The sequence below is a fragment of the Triticum aestivum genome, chromosome 1D (assembly GCF_018294505.1).
Source record: "Triticum aestivum cultivar Chinese Spring chromosome 1D, IWGSC CS RefSeq v2.1, whole genome shotgun sequence".
NCBI lineage: Eukaryota > Viridiplantae > Streptophyta > Magnoliopsida > Poales > Poaceae > Triticum > Triticum aestivum.
In genome coordinates, this window is record NC_057796.1 from 219067987 (window position 1) to 219082331 (window position 14345).

At 44.7% G+C, this 14345-nt stretch overlaps 1 protein-coding gene across 1 annotated transcript; it reads left to right on the forward strand.

Moving 5' to 3' along the window:
• The first annotated feature begins 9421 nt into the window (after window positions 1–9421).
• Window positions 9422–14038, forward strand: LOC123181089 (UDP-xylose transporter 1). The gene is made up of 8 exons (XM_044593312.1): window positions 9422–9691; window positions 11973–12144; window positions 12291–12475; window positions 12565–12632; window positions 12741–12873; window positions 12997–13158; window positions 13257–13532; window positions 13613–14038. Exons 2-8 carry the CDS (start codon window positions 12021–12023, stop codon window positions 13742–13744), a joined length of 1080 nt encoding a protein of 359 aa, XP_044449247.1. The 5' UTR covers window positions 9422–9691; window positions 11973–12020; the 3' UTR covers window positions 13745–14038.
• The last annotated feature ends 307 nt before the right edge of the window (window positions 14039–14345 follow it).

Genomic DNA, 14345 nt, shown 5'->3' on the forward strand with positions numbered 1-14345 from the left:
ATCGCCATGTGACCAACACTCAAAGGGTTTACTAGAGTCAGTAATCTTAGTTCACATCGCCATGTGATTAACACCAAAAGAGTACTAAGGTGTGATCATGTTTTGCTTGTGAGAGAAGTTTAGTCAATGGGTCTTCCATATTCAGATCCGTATGTATTTTGCAAATTTCTATGTCAACAATGCTCTGCACGGAGCTACTCTAGCTAATTGCTCCCACTTTCAATATGTATCCAGATTGAGACTTAGAGTCATCTGGATTAGTGTAAAAACTTGCATCGACGTAACCCTTTACGACGAACCTTTTGCCACCTCCATAATCGAGAAACATATCCTTTATTCCACTAAGGATAATTTTGACCGATGTCGAGTGATCTACTCCTAGATCACTATTGTACTCCCTTGCCAAACTCAGTGTAGGGTATACAATAGATCTGGTACACAGCATGCCATATTTTATAGAACCTATGGCTGAGGCATAGGGAATGACTTTCATTCTCTTTCTATCTTCTGCCGTGGTCGGGCTTTGAGTCTTACTCAATTTCACACCTTGCAATACAGGCAAGAACTACTTCTTTGACTGTTTCATTTTGAACTACTTCAAAAATTTGTCAAGGTATGTACTCATTGAAAAAAAAAATTCAAGCATCTTGATCTGTCTCTATAGATCTTGATGCCCAATATGTAAGCAGCTTTTCCGAGGTCTTTCTTTGAAAGACTCCTTTCAAATACTCCTTTATGCTTTCCAGAAAATTCTACATTATTTCTGATCAACAATATGTCATTCACATATACTTATCAAAAGGTTGTAGTGCTCCCACTCACTTTCTTGTAAATACAGGCTTCACCGCAAGTCTGTATAAAACTATATGCTTTGATCAACTCATCAAAGCGTATATTCCAACTCCGAGATGCTTGCACCCGTCCATAGATGGATCGCTGGAGCTTGCACATTTTGTTAGCACCTTTAGGATTGACAAAACCTTCTGGTTGCATCATATACAACTCTTCTTTAAGAAATCCATTTAAGGAATGTAGTTTTGACATCCATTTGCCAGATTTCATAAAATGTGGCAATTTGCTAACATGATTCGGACAGACTTAAGCATCGCTACGAGTGAGAAAATCTCATCGTAGTCAACACCTTGAACTTTGTCAAAAACCTTTTTTGACAAGTCTAGCTTTGTAGATAGTAACACTACTATCAGCGTCCGTCTTCCTCTTGAAGATCCATTTATTTTCTATGGCTGGTCGATCATCGGGCAAGTCAACCAAAGTCCACATTTTGTTCTCATACATGGATCCCATCTCAGATTTCATGGCCTCAAGCCATTTTGCGGAATCTGAGCTCATCATCGCTTCCTCATAGTTCGTAGGTTCGTCATGGTCAAGTAACATGAACTCCAGAATAGGATTACCGTACCACTCTGGTGCGGAACGTACTCTGGTTGACCTACGAGGTTCGGTAGTAACTTGATCCGAAGCTTCATGATCATCATCATTAACTTCCTCACTAATTGGTGTAAGCATCACTTGAACTGATTTCCGTGAAGAAATACTTTCCAATTTGGGAGAAGGTACAATTACCTCATCAAGTTCTACCTTCCTCCCACTCACTTCTTTCGAGAGAAACTCCTTCTCCGGAAAGGATCCATTCTTAGCAACAAAGATCTTGCCTTCGGATCTGTGATAGAAGGTGTACCCAACAGTCTCTTTTGGGTATCCTATGAAGACGCATTTCTCCGATTTGGGTTCGAGCTTATCAGGTTGAAACTATTTCACATAAGCATCGCAGCCCCAAACTTTAAGAAATGACAACTTGAGTTTCTTGCCAAACCACAGTTCATAAGGTGTCGTCTCAACGGATTTAGATGGTGCCCTATTTAACGTGAATGCAGCCGTCTCTAAAGGATAACCCCAAAACGATAGCGGTAAATCAGTAAGAGACATCATAGATCGCACCATATCTAGTAAAGTACGATTACGACGTTCAGACACACCATTACGCTGTGGTGCTCCGGGTGGCGTGAGTTGCGAAACTATTCCGCATTGTTTCAAATGAAGACCAAACTCGTAACTCAAATATTCTCCTCCACGATTAGATCGTAGAAACTTTATTTTCTTGTTACGATGATTTTCCACTTCACTCTGAAATTCTTTGAACTTTTTAAATGTTTCAGACTTATGTTTCATTAAGTAGATATACCCATATCTGCTTAAATCATCTGTGAAGGTGAGAAAATAACGATACCCGCCGCGATCCTCAATATTCATTGGACCACATACATCAGTATGTATGATTTCCAACAAATCTGTTGCTCGCTCCATTGTTCCGGAGAACGGCGTTTTAGTCATCTTGCCCATGAGGTTCGCAAGTACCAAGTGATTCATAATCAAGTGATTCCAAAAGTCCATCAGAATGGAGTTTCTTCATGTGCTTTACACCAATATGACCCAAACGGCAGTGCCACAAATAAGTTGCACTATCATTATCAACTCTACATCTTTTGGCTTTAATATTATGAATATGTGTGTCACTATTATCGAGATTCAACAAAAATAGACCACTCTTCAAGGGTGCATGACCATAAAAGATATTACTCATATAAATAGAACAACCATTATTCTCTGATTTTTAAATGAATAACCGTCTCGCATCAAACAAGATCCAGATATAATGTTCATGCTTAACGTTGGCACCAAATAACAATTATTCAGGTCTAAAACTAATCCTGAAGGTAGATGTAGAGGCAGCGTGCCGACCGCGATCACATCGACTTTGGAACCATTTCCCACGCGCATCGTCACCTCGTCCTTAGCCAATCTTCGCTTAATCCGTAGTCCCTGTTTCGAGTTGCAAATATTAGCAACAGAACCAGTATCAAATACCCAGGTGCTACTGCGAGCATTAGTAAGGTACAAATCAATAACATGTATATCACATATACCTTTGTTCACCTTGCCATCCTTCTTATCTGCCAAATACTTGGGGCAGTTCCGCTTCCAGTGATCAGTCCCTTTGCAGTAGAAGCACTCAGTCTTAGGCTTAGGTCCATACTTGGGCTTCTTCACTTGAGCAGCAACTTGCTTGTCGTTCTTCTTGAAGTTCCCCTTCTTCCCTTTACCCTTTTTCTTGAAACTGGTGGTCTTGTTGACCATCAACACTTGATGCTCTTTCTTGATTTCTACCTCGGCGGCCTTTAGCATTGCGAAGAGCTCGGGAATTGTCTTATCCATCCCTTGCATATTATAGTTAATCACGAAGCTCTTGTAGCTTGGTGGCAGTGATTGAAGAATTCTGTCAATGACACTATCATCAGGAAGATTAACTCCCAGTTGAATCAACTGATTGTTATACCCAGACATTTTGAGTATATGCTCACTGACAGAACTATTCTCCTCCATTTTGCAGCTGTAGAACTTATTGGAGACTTCATATCTCTCAATCCGGGCATTTGCTTGAAATATTAACTTCAACTCCTGGAACATCTCATATGCTCCATGACGTTCAAAACGCCGTTGAAGTCCCGGTTCTAAGCCGTAAAGCATGGCACACTGAACTATCGAGTAGTCATCAGCTTTGCTCTGCCAGATGTTCATAACATCTGGCGTTGCTCCTGCAGCGGGTTTGGCACCTAGCGGTGCTTCTAGGACGTAATTCTTCTGTGCAGCAATGAGGATAATCCTCAAGTTACAGACCCAGTCCGTGTAGTTGCTACCATCATCTTTCAACTTAGCTTTCTCTAGGAACGCATTAAAATTCAACGGAACAACAGCACGGGCCATCTATCTACAACAACATAGACACGCAAAATACAATCAGGTACTAAGTTAATAATAAATTAAAGTTCAATTAATCAAAATTACTTAAGAACTCCCACTTAGATAGACATCCATCTAATCATCTAAGTGATCACGTGATCCATATCAACTAAACCATGTCCGATCATCACGTGAGATGGAGTAGTTTTCGATGGTGAACATCACTATGTTGATCATATATACTATATGATTCACGCTCCACCTTTCAGTCTCAGTGTTTCGAGGCCATATCTGCATATGCTAGGCTAGTCAAGTTTAACCCGAGTATTCTGTGTGTGCAAAACTGGCTTGCACCCGTTGTATGTGAACGTAGAGCTTATCACACCCGATCATCACGTGGTGCCTCGGCACGACGAACTTTCGCAACGGTGCATACTCAGGGAGAACACTTGTACCTTGAAATTTAGTGAGAGATCATCTTATAATGCTACCGTCGAACTAAGCAAAATAAGATGCATAAAGGATAAACATCACATGCAATCAATATAAGTGATATGATATGGCCATCATCATCTTGTGCCTTTGATCTCCATCTCCAAAGCACCGTCATGATCACCATCGTCACTAGCGCGACACCTTGATCTCCATCGTAGCATCGTTGTCGTCTCACCAACTATTGCTTCTACGACTATCGATACCGCTTAGTGATAAAGTAAAGCAATTACAAGGCGATTGCATTTCATACAATAAAGCGACAACCATATGGCTCCTGCCAGTTGCCGATAACTGTGTTACAAAACATGATCATCTCATACAATAAAATTTAGCATCATGTCTTGACCATATCACATCACAACATGCCCTGCAAAAACAAGTTAGACGTCCTCTACTTTGTTGTTGCAAGTTTTACGTGGCTGCTACGGGCTGAGCAAGAACCATTCTTACCTACGCATCAAAACCACAACGATTTTTCGTCAAGTATGTGATGTTTTAACCTTCAACAAGGACCGGGCGTAGCCACACACGATTCAACTAAAGTTGGAGAAACTGACACCCGCCAGCCACCTGTGTTGGAAGCACGTCGGTAGAACCACTCTCGCGTAAGCATACACGTAATGTCGGTCTGGACCGCTTCATCCAACAATACCGTCGAATCAAAGTATGACATGCTGGTAAGCAGTATGACTATTATCGCCCGCAACTCACTTGTGTTCTACTCGTGCATATAACATCTACGCATAAACCTGGCTCTGATACCACTGTTGGGGAACGCAGTAATTTCAAAAAAATTCCTACGCACACGCAAGATCATGGTGATGCATAGCAACGAGAGGGGAGAGTGTAGTCCACGTACCCTCGTAGACCGTAAGCGGAAGCGTTATGACAACTCGGTTGATGTAGTCGTACGTCTTCACGATCCGACCGATCCTAGTACCGAAAGTACGGCACCTCCGTGATCTGCACATGTTCTGCTCGGTGACGTCCCACGAACTCTTGATCCAGCTGAGTGTCGAGGGAGAGCTTCGTCAGCACGACGGCATGACGATGGTGATGATGAAGCTACCGGCGCAGGGCTTCGCCTAAGCACTGCCACGATATGACCGAGGTGGATTATGGTGGAGGGGGGCACCGCTCATGGCTAAGACAATGTCTGTTGTTGTGTTCTAGGGTGCCCCCCTGCCCCCGTATGTAAAGGAGCAAGGGGAGGCCGGCCGGCCCTTGGGGCCCACCAAGGAGGGGGAGGAGTCCTCCTCCTAGTAGGAGTAGGACTCCCCCTTTCCTAGTCCAACTAGGAGGAGGAAGGGGGAAGGAAGGAGAGGGAGAGAGGAAGGGAAAGAGGGGGCGCCGCCCCCCTCCATGTCCAATTCGGACTCCTCAAGGGGGGAGGGGGGCGGCCAGCCCTATGGCCTCCTCCTCTCTCTCTCTCACAAGGCCCGTGTTGGCCCATTAGTTCCCCCGGCAGTTTCGATAACCCCCCGGCACTCCGATAATTATCCGGTGACCCCCGGAACTCATCCGATGTCCGAATATAGTCATCCAATATATCAATCTTTATGTCTCGAGCATTTTGAGACTCCGAACTACCTTCGGTACATCAAAACACGTAAACTCATAATACCGATCGTCACCGAATGTTAAGCGTGCGGACCCTACGGGTTCGAGGACTGATACGTCTCCAACGTATCTATAATTTTTATTGTTCCATGCTATTATATATTCTGTTTTGGATGTTTAATGGGCTTTATTATACACTTTTATATTATTTTTGGGAGTAACCTACTAACCCAAGGCCCAGTGCAAATTGATGTTTTTTTTGCCTAGTTCAGTGTTTCGCAGAAAAGGAATATCAAACGGAATCCAAACGGAATGAAACCTTCGGGAACGTGATTTTTGGAACAAACGTGATCCAGAGGACTTGGAGTGGACGTCAAGAAACAACCGAGGAGGCCACGAGGCAGGGAGGCGCGCCCCCACCCTCGTGGGCCCCTCGTGGCTCTCCTGACCGACTTTCTTCGCCTATATATACTCATATACACTGAAAACATCCAGGAGCACCACGAAACCCTATTTCCATCGCTGCAACCTTCTGTACCCGTGAGATCCCATCTTGGGGACTCTTCCGGCGCTCCGCCAGAGGGGGCATCGATCACGGAGGGCTTCTACATCAACACCATAGCCTCTCCGATGATGTGTGAGTAGTTTAACTCAGACCTTCGGGTCCATAGTTATTAACTAGATGGCTTCTTCTCTCTCTTTGGATCTCAATACAAAGTTCTCCTCGATCTTCCTGTAGATCTATTCGATGTAACTCTTTTTGCGGTGTGTTTGTCAAGATCCGATGAATTGTGGGTTTATGATCAAGATTATCTATGAACAATATTTAAATCTCCTCTGAATTCTTTTATGTATGATTGGTTATCTTTGCAAGTCTCTTCGAATTATCAGTTTGGTTTAGCCTACTAGATTGATCTTTCTTGCAATGGGAGAAGTGCTTAGCTTTGGGTTCAATCTTGTGTTGCTGGATCCTAGTGACAGAAGGGGGAACGACACGTATTGTATTGTTGCCATCGAGGATAAAAAGATGGGGTTTATATCATATTGCTTGAGTTTATCCCTCTACATCATGTCATCTTGCCTAATATGTTACTCTGTTCTTATGAACTTAATACTCTAGATGCATGCTGGATAGCGGTCGATGTGTGGAGTAATAGTAGTAGATGCAGGCAGGAGTCGGCCTACTTGTTGCGGACGTGATGCCTATATACATGATCATGCCTAGATATTCTCATAATTATGCACTTTTCTATCAATTGCTCGAGAGTAATTCGTTTACCCACCGTAATACTTATGCTATCTTGAGAGAAGCCACTAGTGAAACCTATGGCCCCCGGGTCTATTCTCCATCATATAAGTTTACATCTATTTTACTTTGCATTCTTTACTTTCACTCTTTATCATAAAAATACCAAAAATATTATCTTATCATCTCTATCAGATCTCACTTTTGCAAGTGGCCATAAAGGGATTGACAACCCCTTTATCGTGTTGGTTGCAAGGTTCTTATTTGTTTGTGTAGGTACGAGGGACTTGCGTGTGGCCTCCTACTGGATTGATACCTTGGTACTCAAAAACTGAGGGAAATACTTACGCTACTTTGCTGCATCACCCTTTCCTTTTCAAGGGAAAACCAACGCATGCTCAAGAGGTAGCAAGGACTATGTAGACATGACCGAGACACGTCTCCAGTCAATAACCAATAGCGGAACCTGGATGTTCATATTGGCTCCCACATATTCTACGAAGATCTTTATCGGTCAAACCGCATAACGATATACGTTGTTCCCTTTGTCATTGGTATGTTACTTGCCCGAGATTCGATCGTCGGTATCTCAATACCTAGTTCAATCTCGTTACCGGCAAGTCTCTTTACTCGTTCCGTAATGCATCATCCCGCAACTAACTCATTAGTCACATTGCTTGCAAGGCTTATAGTGATATGCATTACCGAGAGGGCCCAGAGATACTTCTCCGACAATCAGAGTGACAAATCCTAATCTTGATCTATGCCAACTCAACAAGTACCATCGGAGACACCTGTAGAGCACCTTTATAATCACCCAGTTACGTTGTGACGTTTGGTAGCACACTAAGTGTTCCTCCGGTATTCGGGAGTTGCATAATCTCATAGTCATAAGAACATGTATAAGTCATGAAGAAAGCAATAGCAATATACTAAACGATCAAGTGCTAAGCTAACGGAATGAGTCAAGTCAATCACATCACTCTCTAATGATGTGGTCCCGTTAATCAAATGACAACTCATGTCTATGGCTAGGAAACTTAACCATCTTTGATTCAACGAGCTAGTCAAGTAGAGGCATAGTAGTGACACTCTGTTTGTCTATGTATTCACACATCTACTAAGTTTTCGGTTAATACAATTCTAGCATGAATAATAAACATTTATCATGATATAAGGAAATATAAATAACAACTTTATTATTGCCTCTAGGGCATATTTCCTTCAGGCGGTACGTGTTCTGGTCGACCTACGAAGTTCAGTAATAGCTTGATTTGAAGTTTCATGATCATTATCATTAGCTTCCTCTCTAGTTAGTGAAAACACCACAAGAACATCTTTCTGTGTTGCGATAATTTCTAATTTGAGAGAAGGTACGATTACCTCATGAAGCTCTACTTTCCTCTTACTCACTTTTTTCGAGAGAAACTCGTTGTGTACAAAGGATACATTCTTGACAACAAAGATCTTGCCCTTGGATCTGCGATAGAAGGTATACACAATGATCTCTTTAGGGTACCCTATGAAGACACATTTATCGGTTTTGGGTTCGAGCTTATCAGGTTAAAGCCTCTTGACATAAGCGCTGGATCCCCAAACTTTTAGAAACAATAACTTAGGTTTCTTTCCAAATCACAATTCATACGATGTCGTCTCAAGGACTTTAGACGATACCCTATTTAAAGTGAATGCGTCTGTCTCTAATGCATAATCCCAAAATGATAGTGGCAAATTGGCAAGAGAGCCATAGAATACACTATATCTATAGAGTACGATTACGCTAGACATATCATTACGCTATGTTTTTTCAGGTGACGTGAGTTGTGAAATAATTCCCTATTGTCTTAAATGCATACCAAACTCGTAACTTAAATATTCAACTTGACGACCAGATCGCAAATTTTTTATCTTATTGTTACGATGATTCTCTACTTTACTCTGAAACTCCTTAAACTTTTCAAATGTTTCAGACTTGTGTTTCATTAAGTAAATATACTGGTTCAATTTTAAGATAATGTGCCGGTTCAATCTTTTGAAAGTGCTCATAGGATAAGGTGTGCGTATATGCGTTTATAGGGATGAGTATACATACATAAGTAGAGACGCCTGTCCTGTGTTTTAAAAAACCTGTACACGCCTACTCTACACCTTTATTTGAATCAATAAGTTAATGCCTGGCACATTTCTTCCACGGACCCAAATTCGTAGAACCCAGAGAGTAGCCGTGCGTGGGATGCGTGTACCAAAGGCGGGCCCCACTTCTCAGAGGCCGAGGGCGTCGGAGGCGAAGCGACGAGCCGACGATGATTGTGACGGCGGGGCGGGCGGGCGCCTGAGTTGTTCACCACCTACCCTCCCCCGTCTCTCGAAGACTTTCCACCCAACTGATCACACCAACAGCAACAGCTAGGCACAGCCCACGAACAAACTGCCGTTGAGAAGACGAACCATTTCTTCCTCCTCGGAGACACGAGGAGAACCTCGGCGACTCCTCTCCCTCCCACCCTTAGTCCCGAACTCCCGATCGGAGATTCTCGGCGGAGGCGCTGCATCTCCCTGGGCGCAGGATCTCGGGGCCCGGCGGAGAAGGTGGACCGGCATCACGCCAACTGATCGAGCAAGAGCCGAGAGGTACGTACGTACGTCTGTTCGTTTCTCCGGGTGGTTTTCCAATCTCATCTGCTGCGCCGCCGCCTATGGTAGCAATATGGCGTAGCTGCTTTTATGATCGATCCAAGGGAAGGTACTCCCTGTTCTTTGGTCGACTGAAGCCAAGTTATCGGCTGGCCGTCTGGGCAGCGCCGATCAGTCGGCCCGTAGGCGGCGGCGGCGGTGCCGCTTCTCCGGAGAATCCGCGACGTGTTTGCCGGCCCTACTACAGTACTGCCACGCCGCTAGGTTACCGGACGAGTAGAGCCAGCGCCGCCGCCTGCTACGGACGGGACGCGTACTTTTCGTCTGGCCTCCTCGCCGGCGCCGTGCGTGCTCGAGTGTACGCCACGAACCAACTGCGCCCTGGCACGTGGCGCCCATAGGTGGCTGGCGTGGCGGCGCGCTGAACTGGCCAGGGATACTTCCCCCGTTTGTCCTACTTTTTTTTTTGGAACAACCAAAGGCGCCAATCTATTGCAAAATCATTCAGAGTACAAGCAGTTTACATTGAGAGTTACAATTCCCTGAATTTTCATACATGCACATAATAACTTCAAAGGACAATCTTCCTGAATATGATTCTCATTGCTGCATGAGACTTGAAATGTTTGAGTTGCTTTATGCTGGATTGCTAGTTGGGCTAAATCATGAGCTTCTTTGTTATGGATTCTTGAGATATGGAACACCTGGACTGAAGTAGGATCAGTGATTGCACAAAATTCTGCAAGTAAACCTCTAATTTCCCAGTGTCCTGGATCTGTTCTTGGTGATCTTGTAGCAGCTATGTTTGCCAGGGACAAGTTGTCAGTGAAGATTGTCACCCCCTGAATTTGTAACTTGATTATTATGTTGGCTGCTAGCACTAAAGCTTGCGCTTCTGCTTGAAAGGCCGTTTGTCCTACTAGTATGAGCCCAATTGTTGGCAGGTGTCGCCGTCCGTCCGTCCGGGCGGAAATATCTCCGCCTGTTTCTTCTTCAACTCTAATTGCCTTCTTCTCGGAGCAAATGGCGCGACCGGATTTATTGCTTGCGCTTTGTTTCACCTCGTATAATTATAGCATTGGATCCCCAGTTCTACAACATCCGATCTGGAGATTGTACTGTCTGCCTCTCTCTGCTAAGGTTTGACTTGTACATTAACTAAACGTGGTTAAGGAACTTACCTGATCTCCCCGGGATAAAAGGCCCGTACACTTCAATTCAGATTCAAACTTTGTATAGTATTCCGGATCTAAAAAATACGTACTCCTTCCGTCCGCGAATAAGTGTACATCTAGCTTTTGTTCTAAGTCAAAGTTTTAAGATTTTGACCAAATTTATAGAAAATAGTAGTAACATATATGACAACAAATTGATATATTATTAAAGTATATTTTAAAACAAATCTAGTGATACTAATTTGATGCCATAAGTGCTTTTACTTTTTCCTAAAAAGATGGTCAAAGCAATAAAACTTTGACTTAAAAAAAAAACTAGATGTACACTTATTCACGGACGAAGAGAGTATTATATTAGTTTACAGAGGGAGTAGTGTTTAGCCCAGCAATACACACTTTCTATTGGAGTAGTATGTTTGTGTGATACAAATAATTATAGGTTTTATTCGCCGGTTCAACTATTTCATTTGCATATGAACACCTTAATTCCGAACGACAAAGGTTTACGATTATTGACAGCATTTCATGGAGGAACAAATTCCAGTTTCTATGCTAAGTCAAACCAAGGAGTACTCAGTGAGCTGTCACACACGTGGTGACTGGTGACAGGTGAGTATTCAGACGTATAGGGGGAGCATCATCCGTAGCATCTTCCGGTAGTCGATGCGCCTAACAGTCCATTCTATGCTCTGATGTGACCACCCAACGAATGTGCAGACCAGTCATCACTAGTACGAAACACTAGAATTTGACACTTCAAAGCTGCCTTTGCCATGTCCCAGTTGTGTACCACTAGTACTATTCGACCATGCCACTGTCTATTCTAGTGTTGCTGATAACTGTTGTGTGGTAGCACTCGCAGAATGCTTATTATACAGATGAAACCACGTGAAACTTTAATTTGTGTCACTGCTTGAACGTGGCAAGGATTTTCTGCGGTGCCCATTGTCAACGCTTTGTTTCCCCAGGCGAACTCACGTGGTTCCCTGACGGATAACCGTGCTATAAAATTTTGTCAACTCAACCATCTTCTGCTCGCTCCTACTCCAGGGAGTATATCATATAGCTTGTGATTCACCAACTGGGCCTTGATCTACCACCAGGGACAGGGACAGGGACAGGGAGGAAGCGGCTCAGAAGACGAAGAGGAGATGTCGTCCGACGGCGGGGGCTCCCAGATGGGCGTCGCCGGCGCGCTGGGCCTCTCGGTCACGTCGTCAGTAGCCATTGTTATTTGCAACAAGTACCTCATGAGCACCCTCAAGTTCTACTTCGGTTAGTACAACTTTCAGGCTTTCAGACTCGGTGCTGCTGCTGCTGTTTAATGCGTCCGACAACACTTTTGTCATCAAGTGCACAAAAAGGACATTTCGATCTTTGAACTTTCTGATCTGTGTGTGCTTGAAATTTGGATATTGCAGCGACGACACTGACGAGCTGGCACTTGCTGGTGACCTTCTGCACGCTTCACATAGCGCAGCGCCTGCGCTTCTTCGAGCCAAAGCCAATCGACGCGCAGACTGTCATCTCCTTTGGGTTTCTCAATGGAATCTCCATTGGCCTCCTCAACCTTTGCCTTGGCTTCAACTCAGTGGGCTTCTACCAGGCAAGCAAGCCACCCAAACTGCTGATGATAGCTTATACCATTTCGTTTGTTTTCTTACTCGTGGATTTGCTATGATTGTCTTGCTGCAGATGACCAAGCTGGCTATTATACCGTTCACCATGCTCTTGGAGACCATCTTTCTGAGCAAGAAGTTCAGGTGCTCCTCAGATTCCTTCTCACATTAGGCTCTTTCCTGAATATTGAACGCTGATCATCTTGTAACAAGTTCAGCCATTCTCATGCTCCACAATCATTAACCGTGCAGCCAGAGCATCAAGGCCTCTCTCATGGTCCTCCTCCTGGGAGTTGGCATCGCATCGGTCACCGATCTCCAGCTCAATCTCCTCGGCTCCATCATCGCAGTGCTCACCATCGCTGCGACCTGTGTCTGCCAGATCGTATCCTTCTGCTCTGCCCCTCCATGAAACTCAAGCTATCTAAGCTAGCTGTTAGCCTGTTAACATTTGCAGCTGCACCCTGAATATTTGTGTTCATGTCATCTTCCTTAACCTTGAACAAAGCTGACCAACCAAATCCAGAGGAGGCTCAAGGTGTCTTCCACTCAGCTACTGTACCAGTCCTCCCTGTACCAATCCGCTGTGCTGCTCATCACCGGCCCCTTCGTCGACAAGCTCCTGACAAAGAAGGACGTCTTCGCGTTCGAGTACACATTCGAAGTCGTGGTACGTACTATATATGCAGCAGCAGCAGCAAGAACTGAACTTGTTGATGTAAAAGATGAATAAATTTGAGCTGCGCTGAACCAACTTTCTGGTCGCAGGTGTTCATCCTGATGTCGTGCGGGATCGCGGTGTCCGTCAACTTCAGCACCTTCCTGGTGATCGGCACGACGTCGCCAGTGACGTACCAGGTGTTGGGCCACCTCAAGACGTGCCTCATCCTCTCCTTCGGCTACGTCCTCCTCAAAGACCCCTTCACGCTCCGCAACCTCGCCGGCATCCTCATCGCCATCTTCGGCATGGGCCTCTACTCCTTCTTCTCCGTCTCCGAGAGCAGGAAGAAGACCGAGGGCGCAACGTTGCCCGTCAACACCCAGGTCCGTACTTTTCCTGATACGTTAGTATCTGAATCTGGAATGGCGTATGACAAGGTTTTAACCGGCGTGTGCCCTTGCAGATGAGCGAGAAGGATTCGGCACCGCTCCTTGGCACAAAAACCTCGCCGTGGCAGGAGAGCAACGGCGTGGAGAACTTTGACGACGTGCCACGGACCGCGAAGAGCGCGTTTAGCCGGCAGCTGAACCCGTAGCTTAGGATGGATATGCTTTGGTAAGTTGGTATAGCAGCATCGGCATCTATTCTTTCCCCTTTGGGGTTTCTCCTACAATGATGAGAATTGCTCGATGATGAAAGTAATGGTGGTATTGTAAGGTGGTTCTAGGACCTAAAAAGTTCTGGAAGTAATGTAGGACCGCAAGTGCCAACTTCTCCTACAATGGTTGTATGGCAGGGATATCGCAGAAATTGCACCAGAAATTTTCCGGAAGTTCTGCAAAAGGTGCAATTTATTATGACAATTCTCTCGTTTACAAACGCGGAAACAGCGAATGTCAATCTTTTTTCCAGAGAAAACGCAAGGCTTGTCCTCGATACATTGATAGGAAGAATAGAGTTATAGTTGCACAAGCTTAGAGCATCTCCAGCCGTTGGCCCCCCAGACGGCGATTTTACGCGCCCCTTGGGGCGAGCCGGTGCTAAAATCAGCGTGGGGGCGAGCGGGTTCCCAGCCGCTCACCCCAGGGTCGCCCCCAAGACGCAGATTTTTATTTTGAAAAAACAAATTCGGCAAAGTTCGGCTAAATTCGGCAAACTTGACATAATATTCAACATGTTCGGCGTTACATAAGTTA